This window comes from Dermacentor variabilis, chromosome 9, assembly GCF_050947875.1.
Source record: "Dermacentor variabilis isolate Ectoservices chromosome 9, ASM5094787v1, whole genome shotgun sequence".
NCBI classification, from domain to species: domain Eukaryota; kingdom Metazoa; phylum Arthropoda; class Arachnida; order Ixodida; family Ixodidae; genus Dermacentor; species Dermacentor variabilis.
This window is the reverse complement of record NC_134576.1, coordinates 17,680,183-17,692,963: the sequence shown is the minus strand read 5'-3', so window position 1 is coordinate 17,692,963 and position 12,781 is coordinate 17,680,183. Positions and strand designations below refer to the sequence as shown.

The 12,781-nt window shown below is 46.6% G+C and overlaps 1 protein-coding gene across 1 annotated transcript in view; it reads right to left on the bottom strand.

Annotated features, from left to right (window-relative positions):
• Positions 1-12,781, bottom strand: part of LOC142558627 (protein SEC13 homolog) — a 72,902-nt gene that overhangs the window by 25,929 nt on the left and 34,192 nt on the right. Inside the window, exon 6 of the mRNA XM_075670801.1 lies at positions 1,397-1,527. Coding sequence (XP_075526916.1) covers positions 1,397-1,527 — 131 coding nt within the window. The remainder of the gene's footprint in view (positions 1-1,396; positions 1,528-12,781) is intronic.

The following is a 12,781-nucleotide window of genomic DNA, read 5'->3' as shown; positions in this document are numbered from 1 at the left end:
ACTGCTTCCAGCTTCTGGTTGCCGTGGCAGCGCTGTGGAAGCAGTGTGTAACAGAACAGAAAATGTTACTTCGTGCTGCCTTCCACGTGCCCGGTAGCCCAAGATCAGCCGAACCAGGACCTTATTGGCTACCAAGACCATATTAGCTCTCCCCTCCTGCAGCTTGTACAAGGCAGCCAATCATGACAGAGAAGTTTGCTCCTAACATGACTCGATCGCGATCGAAAGTGTGCCACATGACACCCATATTAGACGTCTGCCAAGCAATGCTATTTCAGCTCTACTTTTTTAGCTTTCATGGAGTAGTTGCTCTTATCGAATTACCGTGTGTATCGAATTTTTTCACCGTCCCATTCAATTAATTAAAACAAGGGTTTACTGTACTTTCACTTTTATGCATGTGACTAGCACCAGATGCGTTGACAGGCAGCATCGTTTTCACACTGTGATAAGACAGCATGTTTGGCACTGTGCCAAGAATGCCGTTGCTCGTAGACAGTAATGCTGGTCATGTGAAATTGAAGGTATTCCCAAAAATGATGATCCGAAAATAGGTACACCTTGTTAGACCACTTGTGAAACGTCACTTACTTTCTGGCGAGTCCACTACTTCATTTGGTGCTCCCCTTCCATTTTTCCTTGTTCGTGCTAAGCCACCATAAATATTTTGTGGTCTACTGAGGAACATGAACTGACTAGCCCAGCAACATGTACTTCTGCAGCAGAACCGATAATTGGCGAGTTGGTGCAAATTTACGGAAAAGAGATATAGAGATGCACGCTAAATATTTTTACTATGAATACGTACTTCTGAATCCACTATTTCGGAGTTGCAATTATTCCAACTTCTTGGCAGTCGCTGTACAGTTGGAATTATCAATCAGAGACTGTACTGGCTGGCTTGAATTCTGCAATTATGACATGCTGCATAATGCTGCTAATAAAAATTTATTTATAAATACCTAATCCACTGATTACTGATTAAAAAAAAGATTTTTGTAATATTGGTGGTGCTGTGCCCCATCGACAAATCAGATCCTTAGAATACTTAGCATGTTTGAACTATTGTTTGTTGAAATACAGTTAAATTTGGTTATAATGAAGTTGTATATGACACGAGAATACCCTAATTACAGCTAATATTCATTATACGTACTCATCGCATGATAGTCCTGTAAAAAATTATACACATTTACTTCATTTGCCTGTGTTTGTTACATCAATGTTCAACTGTAATACCAAAAATGAAAATGCGGGACAAACGGCTCCTTTGCTGCAGTGGGTGAGAGTTGCCAAATTAGTGAGAGAAAAGGAATGTTTCTCAAAAGGAGTCTTTTTTTTTTTCCCACGCGCTGTCCTCAAAGAAATGAAACGTCCACATCCACTGTGCACTCACTGGAGCTGCCAGACCTTGACCAGGTTGTCACAGCCGCCAGTGGCAAACTGGCGAAGCCCAATCCATACACCTGGCTCGCCGGCCTGGCATGAACCTGGGGCTGGGGCCCAGCTCACCGCATTGCAGCCAATCTGGATGGACAAACGGCACATTCTGCTGCTCTGTACTTTTCCACTTTCTCATTAAAGTTTCTTACTGAGCAACAACATAGAGGATGCTGAATTTTTGCAGTTTATTTTAGGGTGCATTCCGGAGTTCCTTTCTTTATAGGAGATCCAAGTTTTTCGGAGTGTTAAATATAGTTACATGCATCAATCAGTTTCTCAGGATTTATTTATTTCTTCCAAGTTTAGGCAACTGTTCTCTAATACAAGAACACACTGTCAATGCTAAAAAAGAAAGAGCTTTATTGAACAAATGGTACCAGAATAACTGTCACTGGTTTTACTACATACAAGCATACTTTCCAACGTTTGTATCCGCAACTGTATCCCAACACAATACATACAGGCCGCCCTTTCGACGCTCATGCTGAATACTGGGAAGGCTAGGAAATGCAGTGAACCATGTGGAAGGAGAGGCCCATCATGTGGGCATGCATGTGCCAGAACATCCTCAGCTTAACAATTTCTTTCACATCATGTGCCTGATGCTGCAAAAAAGCTGATGTCAGATGGTGCCCGCCAGATGCTGGCCCTCTCGTAATAATGCACTAAAACCCACTAAAAATTGGAGGATGCTTAAGCTTCGCCTTCAAGAGTGGAAAGTGACAGCGTTCCCGTCGACCCGCCAAGGGGTGTAAGACAATAGGCTACGGCGCAGCGACTACGCGCCCCGCATCGGACACGGTGAGCGTCGAGCAACGCAGCGTTTGGCGTGACAACGAAATGTGCGCCTGAGCAAGCGACGCACGCCTGAGCCTTAGAAACAGCTCGTTTCTAAGGCAACACCGCGTTCACTAGAGGCGCTTTTGTACCGCTTTGAAGCATCGAACTCGTAGCTCAGTGGTAACGTCTCCGTCTCACACTCCGGAGACCCTGGTTCGATTCCCACCCAGCCCATCTTGCAAGTTGTTTTTTATTCATGAAGTGCCTGCTGGGATTTATCGCTCACGGCCAACGCCGCCGACGACACCGGCTTTTCTGTGACACGAGCTCCTTAACGCTGTCGCGTTAAAATGTGGTTGGAGGAAAGGTGGCATGAAGTAAGGATGATATAATGAAGAAATGTAAAAAACTAAATGTACCACAGAATTTGCACAGCAAACTCTACTTCGGTTCCAACTTGCCACGGTTGCCTAGTGGCGATGGCATTGCGCTGCTAAGCACGCAATCGCAAGATAAAATACCAGCCATGACGGTCACATTTCGATGGGGGTGAAATGTAAAAAAATTCACCGACGATTACGATGCTACATAATATGAAATTTGAGCACAGCTGTATACATGTTTTCATTTCGCAATATATTGTCTGGCGCGGACAGCCTGTCTCGTGTGACACGTTGTAAATGGAGCGAAGCGTGGTGCAACTGCCTCGCTAATCAGGAGATAGCGAAAGGCACCACGTGGGTGACACGTAGGTGCGATTCACAGCAGCTGCTGCAGACAGACCTTCACTCACGCAGCCCTTCGTTTCCATACAGACAACACACGCTACTCTGGCACCACCTTGTAGCCATCGTCGGCCCCCCATAGCCCGTCTTATGCGGCACTACGCTTTTTTTCTCATGCTTTTGCCATACCCTCCTTTCCCGCTTCCTGACTCAAGGTTTCACTGCATCCTCCTCTGCTTTCCTCTTCGTTATTGCCGTCTTTCATCTGCACTCCATGTTTGCTCTTTCATCGTTTGCTGTTCATTCGCTCGCTCGGTTACTAGGACGGCAAAAGACGCTGCCAACGCTCACCACAGGAACGAGCGCCTAAGAGCTGCGCTCTAAAAAACACCCACGTACTGTGTGTGCACTGGGTGCACGTTAAAGCACCCCAGATGGTCAAAATTAACCGGGAGTACCCCTCCACCCCTACGGGCATTCCTCTTTATCAGATCCTGGTTTTTGGCACACAAGACCCCAGAATTTCATTTCAGAGTGAATATCGAATATTAGGTTTAAGTAGCTGCAAGATGTGAGAGATTACCACCAAAATTGAACTTGATGGCAAAGTCACCGCCCCGTTACACAGGAGATGCTCCTAGAATTCACCCAGGAGAGGTTTGTGGTGTGTTCTGACAAAGAGGAAAGTGTGTGTAGCATTGCTGAATGGGAGAGCCTAGTACTCTTTCTTCCCCATATACATGCGGTAAAGGAACATTTTCTCAGCAAGGAAACTTGTATTCATTATGTTTTTTTGTACCTCCAGCCCAGTTTGTTGTGCTTAGGCACGTGGCTTTTTGCAAAGATGTCATGAATGATTGCCATCCTCAGTTGTGATGTTATGGGTTTTGATGGTGTCACCTAGTGGATTCCTTTATAGGAAAAAATGGACTACACATCATATCCCGAACGAACCAAGAACTGAACTGGGCAAGTTTCAAGAACATTTACTGTGACACCATGGCCAAAACATGAGAAAACTTTATATCTGTGATGTCACAGTGTTGTAGTACCAGCGCTGAGGCTTCCGAACAAAATTTTAAACATGTAAGCTTGGCCTTCTTTTTTAGTAAACAACCTCATGCGATAAAATCAACTCAACAACAAATATTGGTGGCGTATCTATCCTTCAGAGATATTTGCCAATGTTAATGCCATTAGCAATATTTTTTACATATGATATGATGATTATTCTATCCCCATGACATATCTCGGTGTCATCGGTGAGTCACAGAAACCTTATGGCCACATCAGCAGACACATGATGAGTCCATCTTGTAGCCAACCACAATGTTGAATAATAATACTCCAACATATTTTGTTGCAATCACTGCATCCCAGTTGAAACTCTGCAATATGTCATATCGTGGCTGCAACTTAATTGTAATGGCTTTCCTTCAAAAAGCTGCATTAAACGCAGAAGGTTTCTATTGTGGATGGAGCACTATCGCCTTCATACACAGAACGCGACTGATACAATCCTGTTCTGTGAAATTTCAACTGAGAACGAAAAAAATGACATAATAGAGTTACACTTCTTTTTTGCCTGTTAATACATTCCCAGAAGACACAATCTTTTGGCACCGACATTCAGTACATCGCCAAATTGCGATTGTATGATACGTTTTCTGGCCCTAGATCCCGTGTGAACAAGAAAAGGCGTGAGGCACACACGAACGAAAACAACCACTTGCGACAGCTTCATCGCAGCACTTGCCCATGCATCACGTGAAAAGGTAGACCTGCGAATCTTCTTGCAGGTCATTATTGGCATGCTGCATTCACAGCTATCACTACCAACCCTATGCCAATAAGCATCTTCCTTTATCTGTTTAACAGCACGTGTGGCATAGTGCTGTGGGAAGCATACTGCACATTTTTAATAGGTGATAACCCAAACGCACCACTGTTCCCTATTTCAGGTAGCATGAAGTATCATGTTTCGGTGTGGCGGTATTGTATTCCACCATCACCCACCAGCTCGATTTCATTTCAGTGTCCCTTAGCCATCTTTAAACACTAAGCAATAGGAAAACAACCAAGTACGTATCCGGCCACTCAAGCCCCACTAGCTCGATGCGTGTTGGCGTCTCGCGCTGCAACGATTCTCAATGAGAGGGCATGTCAAAACTTTCCGCCGAAATGCCCGCCTGCAGAAGCTACTGACCCAAACTGAATCCGAGGAGCACAAACGTCTGCTTGACGAAACTGTGGGAATGACGACGCACATTTTGCGCCGCACGGGCCCCAACAGCTTGGCACACGTCGGCGTCTCATGATGCAACAATTCGTGCAACGCTTTGTATTATGTCGATGTCAACTACAGTTGACTCTGCCAAATATATTACTGACTTGGAATCGAATGTTTTCCCAGTTAGTATGTTCTTTCTCACGTATTTTTCCAGAGCATAAGCACAAGGTTGGGCACACACACACATATGCAGAGGCCTATGTTATCAGCTCAACAAGGCAGTGGACAGCACATAACCAGTGTCATAAGATAGTAGACAATTTGGGTCACCGAGCACGTGGAAGAGGTTAGATACCTGCCGTAAAGTGAGTGAAGTTTGTGCAGATTTAAGTGCGCCCCAGCACCTTTGTGCGGGCATTCACTTGTTCGGTCATCCCTATGCCTCTCCCTTTCCACTTGCAACAGTTGTTGGGGGTGGGCCTTTGCCACGGACTGGTTTGTGGCGCTGGCACTTCACATTGTTGATCGCAGCGCTGTGACGGCATGACGGGCAGAGCGAGCACGAGTGAGTCGGAACAGCACTCGGTACGTACACGTTTTCCTCTTGTCCACCAGCTCCTTTGTTAGGGCTTCAGACTTGCGCTCGTCTACGGTACTTTTGCTCTTATGGTGAGCGCATACCTTGTGTTGCTCCTTTTTCCAAATGCTACGCAATGCTTAGTGCTTGCACATGGTTATACTGCACTGACCCGCACTATTGAAGGCCCAAGTCGACAGAAATTACTCGAGTTCCTGCGAGTGGGCCCACTGATTATTGCAAGAGCAAGCAGCACAGCCACAGGAACTTTCTCTAGGGGCCTGTCGTGGAAAGCCATCCACCCGCAGTGACATGCTAGCAGTGCCCCTGCGTGTATTTTTTGCCCTAGGCATGGGAGCCCCTTTGATTCCCGTGCCGGCCTGGGAGTGGTCGTTTGTGCAGTGCTGGGCGTCACCAGCAACAAACAGTTTCTACTAGCTTAGGGCAATACTGTGTTTTCTAGCATGCGCAGTGCAATGAATGCCAGAGACACAAACCACATAAACACGCAGGACCGGGAATTTGTGCAGCGTTGAATTTCGCAGGAGACCAATAAATGGCTTTCACTAATTTGGGGCAATACTGTGTTTTCTTGCATGCGCCGCGCTCGGTCCCAACTCGTGCCCCCTCGTGCCCCAACTGCCCCTCTATGCAGGCAAATGGAGAGCACACGCTTTTCTCTTGCCCTGCAGCCTTACAATCCCCTCCTTAAGCTAACCCCCCACCTCTCCACTGGCGGGTGTGGTTGGTGTTGGTGGCCTTCGCCAACCAGCTGGCCATAGTCCTCCTGGTAGAGCAATATCCATTGGTTTTAGTCTGACCTGGACTAAGGTCAGAGTGCGGGATGAGATCGTGGCAGTGGCGACCACGATTCACTGTACAGAAGAGGCAAACAGCTCACTCGCCTGTGTAATGTCGACTCAGATGCAGCAGCGTAACAGACAGCTTGGGTGAAGTCGTGTGCCCGTCACAGGAGCGTCTTCGTCGCTGGTCGTGCAACTGCTGCATGCGACGACGGGCCAATGATAATGTGCGTCGTGGTCATGTGGTAAACACCGGGGCACCAGCAGTCTTCGGAATCTCGAGGTTGGATGCTAGTCGACTGTACCGAGCATGACGAACATGTGGCTGAGTGCGCATTCTGTGTGGTGTAGTGCAAGAAAAAGAATTATGGGGTTTTACGTGCCAAAACCACTTTCTGATTATGAGGCACGCCGTAGTGGAGGACTCCGGAAATTTTGACCACCTGGGGTTCTTTAACGTGCACCTAAATCTAAGTATACGGGTGTTTTCGCATTTCGCCCCCAGCGAAATGTGGCCACCGTGGCCGGGATTCGATCCCGCGACCTTGTGCTCAGCAGCCCAACACCATAGCCACTGAGCAACCACGGCGGGTGTAGTGAAAGAAGGGTGTCTGTTCTTCCAAGAGCAGCAGGCAGCCCCAGTGCATGACAGGTGAAGGGACGCTTTTGTGGAACTTGAATCGTCGTGTGGGCACATGCAGCCTTGAACACGGTGCACGGGCGCCTGAGTACTGGCACAGGGCAACAGGTGCGGTAGGATTGTCGCCGGAGTGTCATGTGTGGTGGACAAGTTGCGGGGTATAGTGGCATTACTGCCATTTTGAGCGGCAGTCGTGCTGCGTGCAACTTTGCCTGGTGGTGGGTCTCATGTGCTGAGGGCTTGAGAAGGCACTCAATGGAGACTCCAGAGGAGTTCTCGATTCGGCAAGACGAATGGACACTGGGTGTGTGGTCGTCGAATCGCTGTCACAGGCTGGAGAAGAAGAACACACTTGCAGAGTTGTATTCAAATTGTGCAGTTGTAAGGGCAGCGTGTTCTAAATGTTGGGAGGCTGCCGGGATTGGAAGGGCGGTTAGGTTGCAGTTCGCGCGAGTTCTTTCTGATGCTGGTGATCTGTTGTCATTTCACTGGACACCAGGGTGTCTACCAAGTTGACACTTCCAAATTCCCCGAGTTTTCCAGGGTTTCCCTGAGTGAATCTGCAATATTCCCTTAGTGACACAGAACTTTGTTTTATGTCAACAAGGGCTCCCTACATCATTTCGTCCAATGGTATCACTTTCTAGTAAGCATGTTAAACAAAAAATTTAAAAAAAGCTTAGTCCAGTTTGAATAGTAAGGGGTAGTGTTTATTTTATTCAAAAAGATGACAGAAGGGAGGGGTTAGTAAAATGCATAGCGAATAAAATATCTTCGAAAGAAATAGTAAAAACCATTGCAAATTGAGTCAAACGTTCTCAAATACAAATAAGAGATGCATGCGGAATATTTTCGAATAAGAGCTGTTTCTATCAACTGATAGCAAGCTAATTGGTATGGGGCCCGAACTTTATCACAAGTGAGATTATCTCGCAACAGCTGGTAAGTCAACCTCAACTCTCCTGACGTACTCTCAACTTGCACACAACATCTCAGTGTTGCATTTCACTGTTTTAAAGAGTTTTTTTTTTTTTGCTTGGATGAGGCACACCTGCATAGGTCCTTGTATTCTTGTTCTCCTTCTGCAGCGCGTTTGCCACACGGACTATTTGAAGCATCCTCCTGGACAATTGTACAGTCAGCGTCCGATTTTTCGGTCTCCCAAGGAACCGCGAGAACGTCCGAAAAAAAAAATGAACGCATGTCTTTTACAGCCCTTAATGGTTCATATCTTCACAGCCACGTCTGAAAAAGCTCTGAAGGCCGGCTGGTACACTTATTAGGCATATCGGTACTTGTACTGTGACAGGAGATGGCGGGTGCACGCGTGTATAATTAAGGAATACATACTGTGTCCCGTGACAGTTGCCCCTTCCCACACTTGTTATGCTTCACAGCGTAACATCACTGTAATGAGGCGAAGCTGACTTTGGGGAACCGGCATTATGCAATGCGCCGTGCTTTCCGAACTTCGAAGCCAATCGCGATGACCACAAAAGCGGTATCGATGCCATTCCTGATAGCGGCGAATTCTTTCAATGAAAAACACGACACAGAACGGCAAGAAGCTTAATACCGAACCTCGAAGCAGCTAGGCGGCCTAGCATTGCCGCGGTGGTGGCTACGGCCGCAGGCGGTTCTGCGTGCGAGTGTGCCGGGACGAGGCGACGAGGTCATCAAAATGACGGCGGTGGTGGTTTTGATTAATGCCGTTTCGTACCTGCGGTTACGGCAAAAATTCCGGAAAATCGGACGGTGAAGTGTTCTTGTGCCCGAAATTTTAGACGTTCTTATACATTGACCCTATGGGGTATGTAGTTGTGCCGCGAAGCCGTCCGAATTATCTGGCGTCCGGAAAGTCAGTCGACTGTACACTGGCAACTCCTCCAGCCGGCGTGGCGTCAAAGACCATTAGTTACGATTCCTCTCTGTTGCTCGAGCCAGCATTACCGCGACTTTTGTTCCCTTTCAATAAAATTACAGATCATTTTCCCTGACAGAAGCACAAATTCCCCGAGTTTTCCCTGAGTTTTTCCAGACTACTAAAAATCTTTGAGAATTCCCGGTTTTCCCGGTTGGTAGACACCCTGGGACACTGTAGGTGGTGGGGTAAGACACGTCGCGGAGGAGGGCACTACAGAATAAAGAATGGGAACAGCTGGAAAGCCGGGTGGAAGACTGCACAATGGAGCCGAAAACAGTTGAAGTGACCAGCTGCGAGGTCCAAGTGCGATCGGAGGAGGAGAACTCGACACGGCTGGTGCTGTCGCCTGTTCTAGTAGGGCATCAAGGTGCAGAGCAGGAGGAAGCATAGCTACTGTGATATCCAGCTTTTGTGGCCAGCTGGTTGGGCTTCCCGGTCAGAACTCCGAGAACAGTGGAGGCTCGAGGGTGCTACTTACCGCCTCTGTATTAAGGAAGGAGCGCCATGTTGCCGACATCTATGATGAAAGCGGCGAGGTCTGTGAGACTGTCTCCAGTTTATTGAAGGGTTCCATGGCACAGCATGGCGCTCGAGGAGAAACAGAAGGTGGTGCCTCTGGCGCGGTCGCAATGTTACGTTTGGGGTCTGGCTTTGTCCTCTAGCAAGTACATCACGTGCTCTTCCCCCCCGAGTTGTTGGCAATGAGGCTGCCACCTGTTTCACACCAACATGGTGACTGGGTACATGCCGCTCTTCAACGAAACCTCTTAGTCTAACTTGGTTCACTAGGTGTGTGCCACTGGATATGTGCCGCTCTTCAATGACATTACTGCATTATGATAGATTACTGTGTTATGATATGATGCAGAAGGTGGTCACGTGAGAGCCAGGATGTTATGATGTTTTGACAGCTGGTTTGGCTGGCTCAGTTATCTGCTATACTGCTACTTGTGAGGTGTACGTCTGTGTTCGTGCATCCCTGGTCCGTCTGGTACTAGGTGACTCTGCTAGAATGAGGACGATGAGCAAAACGAGAACAAGGTGAAAGCAGGAGCCACATCTTCCATCTCCCGTATTCCCCGTTTTTTTCTGCTAGATTGAGGGTGTCATAGCTGTCATCAAGTGCCAGGTGTTATTCCGATATGTGTATACATCACATGATTTCCCTAATAGAGTTCAGTTGTGAGTGAGTGCTTGTCCTGTCTTCTATCAGGTTTTTGACCCCTTTTCACACCCTGCAGTTCATTATGAAAGAAACCCAACTTGTGCAACTTGCTGTATTCCAGTTCTTTATTTATTTATCAATACTGCAGGCCTCATGAGGCCTATACAGGTTAGGGCACATAAGAATAAATTCATCAAAAGGTAATATTCAAACAAAGGACTTCTCACAAGAAAGAAAACAGAAAACTTAGTACATCGGACAATGGCTATGGAAACAGTGAAAGGCAATCAAATATACGCCAACTTGAACATACCGAAGCCCAGTACAAAAGAATATTAAAAAGGAAACTTCAAATTATGGCCCAGGAGCAGAGACTCAACACTAGAAACAGCTCTGACATCATAAATGTCGTCCTGAGCACAGACAAAAAAGACCCAATAGATATCATTACATGTTAACAATATCATTTGCTCATCCAAAAAAAAGATGCACATGCACAACAGGGAATGGACTGTGCACAAAACACTTGTAATCAAAAGTTTACTGAGACAAGAACTAAAAATAAGCTTATAAAAGGGACACAAATGTATCGACCAACCCGATGCTCACTACATATCTTGGCAAGGTATTCCATGCTTCAATGATAGAGGGAAAAAAGGAATGTTTGAAAGTGTTACAGTATGAAAAAAATGGATGAATGCACTTTCCATGATTAGTCCTACATGAGCGATGATTCAGAGATTTCAATCATTCGTACTTATTCAATTTGGTGAAGCCATGATACAGAAGAAAAACAAACTTTAATCAAACCAAGTTACGGCGACTAGAGTCGCAATAAGTGCTTGGGTATGGAGAGCTGTAACAATGTCATGTCTTGAATACATCGAGTAAATGAATCAGAGTGCCCCATCTTTTTGCTCTTCTAATAGGTCACTCAAGTACTTTTGGTGTGGATTTCAAACTATTTCCGCATATTCTAGAATGGGCCTAACCAGTATTTTGTACCCTGTTAGTTTAATTTGAGGGGATGTTCCGGTGAGCCTCCTACAGAAAAATTGAAGTTGCTTAAATGCTCGTGAGCAAATTTCTTTTATGTGCTAATCTCATTTTAATGCTTGCATCAATGTATTTCCCAAGTACAGTCAAACCTCGATATATCAAATATGAATATATTGAATTATTGCATATATCGAACACTTTCCATATCATCTGAAAAATTGCATGCATTTTTAATTGTTTATTTCGAACGGGGTCAGATGTAAAATGGATATATCGGACTCCGCCACTCCAGACCACATGCGCTCTGTTGACAGGCTGTGAGCTTTCGCACAATGCCCTCGAAGATATCGGTGGTGCGATGGGCATTCCCAACTGCTGCGCACTATAGCTGCACACATCGATCGTGCGCCATTTGAACGTGGCGGCGTGCACACACGGTGGCTTGGCTAGTTTAGCGACGCTGACGATGCACTGCATTTGCCATACTGACTCCTCCTCGGTGCCGCGCTCTGCGCCTGCCACACCTCGTAAGGCATGGTGGTTTGCAACTGCAAAGACGCGCGACAGCGCACGCTCACTGGGCTCACTCAGCCTTGACAGATGCCACTTAATACTGCATTATTTACAGTGTTTCAAAATGCTTCAATTGACGGATGTGGAGATCGCAGCAGAAGTAGCGGCCAAACAAAGGCGCTGCCCGAGGTTGATGCCATAAGCACTGATATTGCTCCGCTCCCTACTTCCACTGAGGCTGTAGCAGCTTTGGCCCTTCTATGCAGCTACTGTGGTGCAATAGAACGCACTGGCCTATTGCTTGTGGATTGTTTAGACTATGTTGAGGACTTCGTGTTTAAGCAGGTGGCTGCCAATAAAAAGCAGGCTACACTGCTGCAGTACTTTCAGCCAAATAAACTAATACTTTGTGTGAAGCTTCAAGTGAGTATTTATTGTGGCACGATTGGGGCACGATTGAGCATTGTTGTTTGGAGCGCAAATTCAGTTGTACTGCGCGCGATCGGCCTAGACTGCGCTGACTTCCCACGGCTGACGAAGTCAGCGCGGCCTATACAATAGTGTGTGGCGCAATCGACCACGCGCTCAGGGCTGACGAAGTTGGCAGGGCATAGGCCGAATTGCACGTGGAGCAACCGAACGCGCGCTCCAAACAACGATCCGCGATCGCGCCCTTGGATCACCGATTGATTTGCAGAATTTTTTTACATGTTTTTTTCGTGATCTTATATATCAAGTTCTGGCTATATCGAACTGTTCCGCGATCACCGCGCTGTGCTATATATCGAGGTTCGACTGTACTTCACTGAGCTGACCCTTTTTACCTGTTCATCAAGTAGTGTATACTCATAATGAAGGGGCATTTATAGAGTACTAGTTACGATAATGCACACTGTCCTGTCGGTGTTATTTTCCTTTCTGATTTTCTGCACCATTTGACAATGTTTTGGAAGAATTTATAAAGATTTGCCTGGTCTGTCGT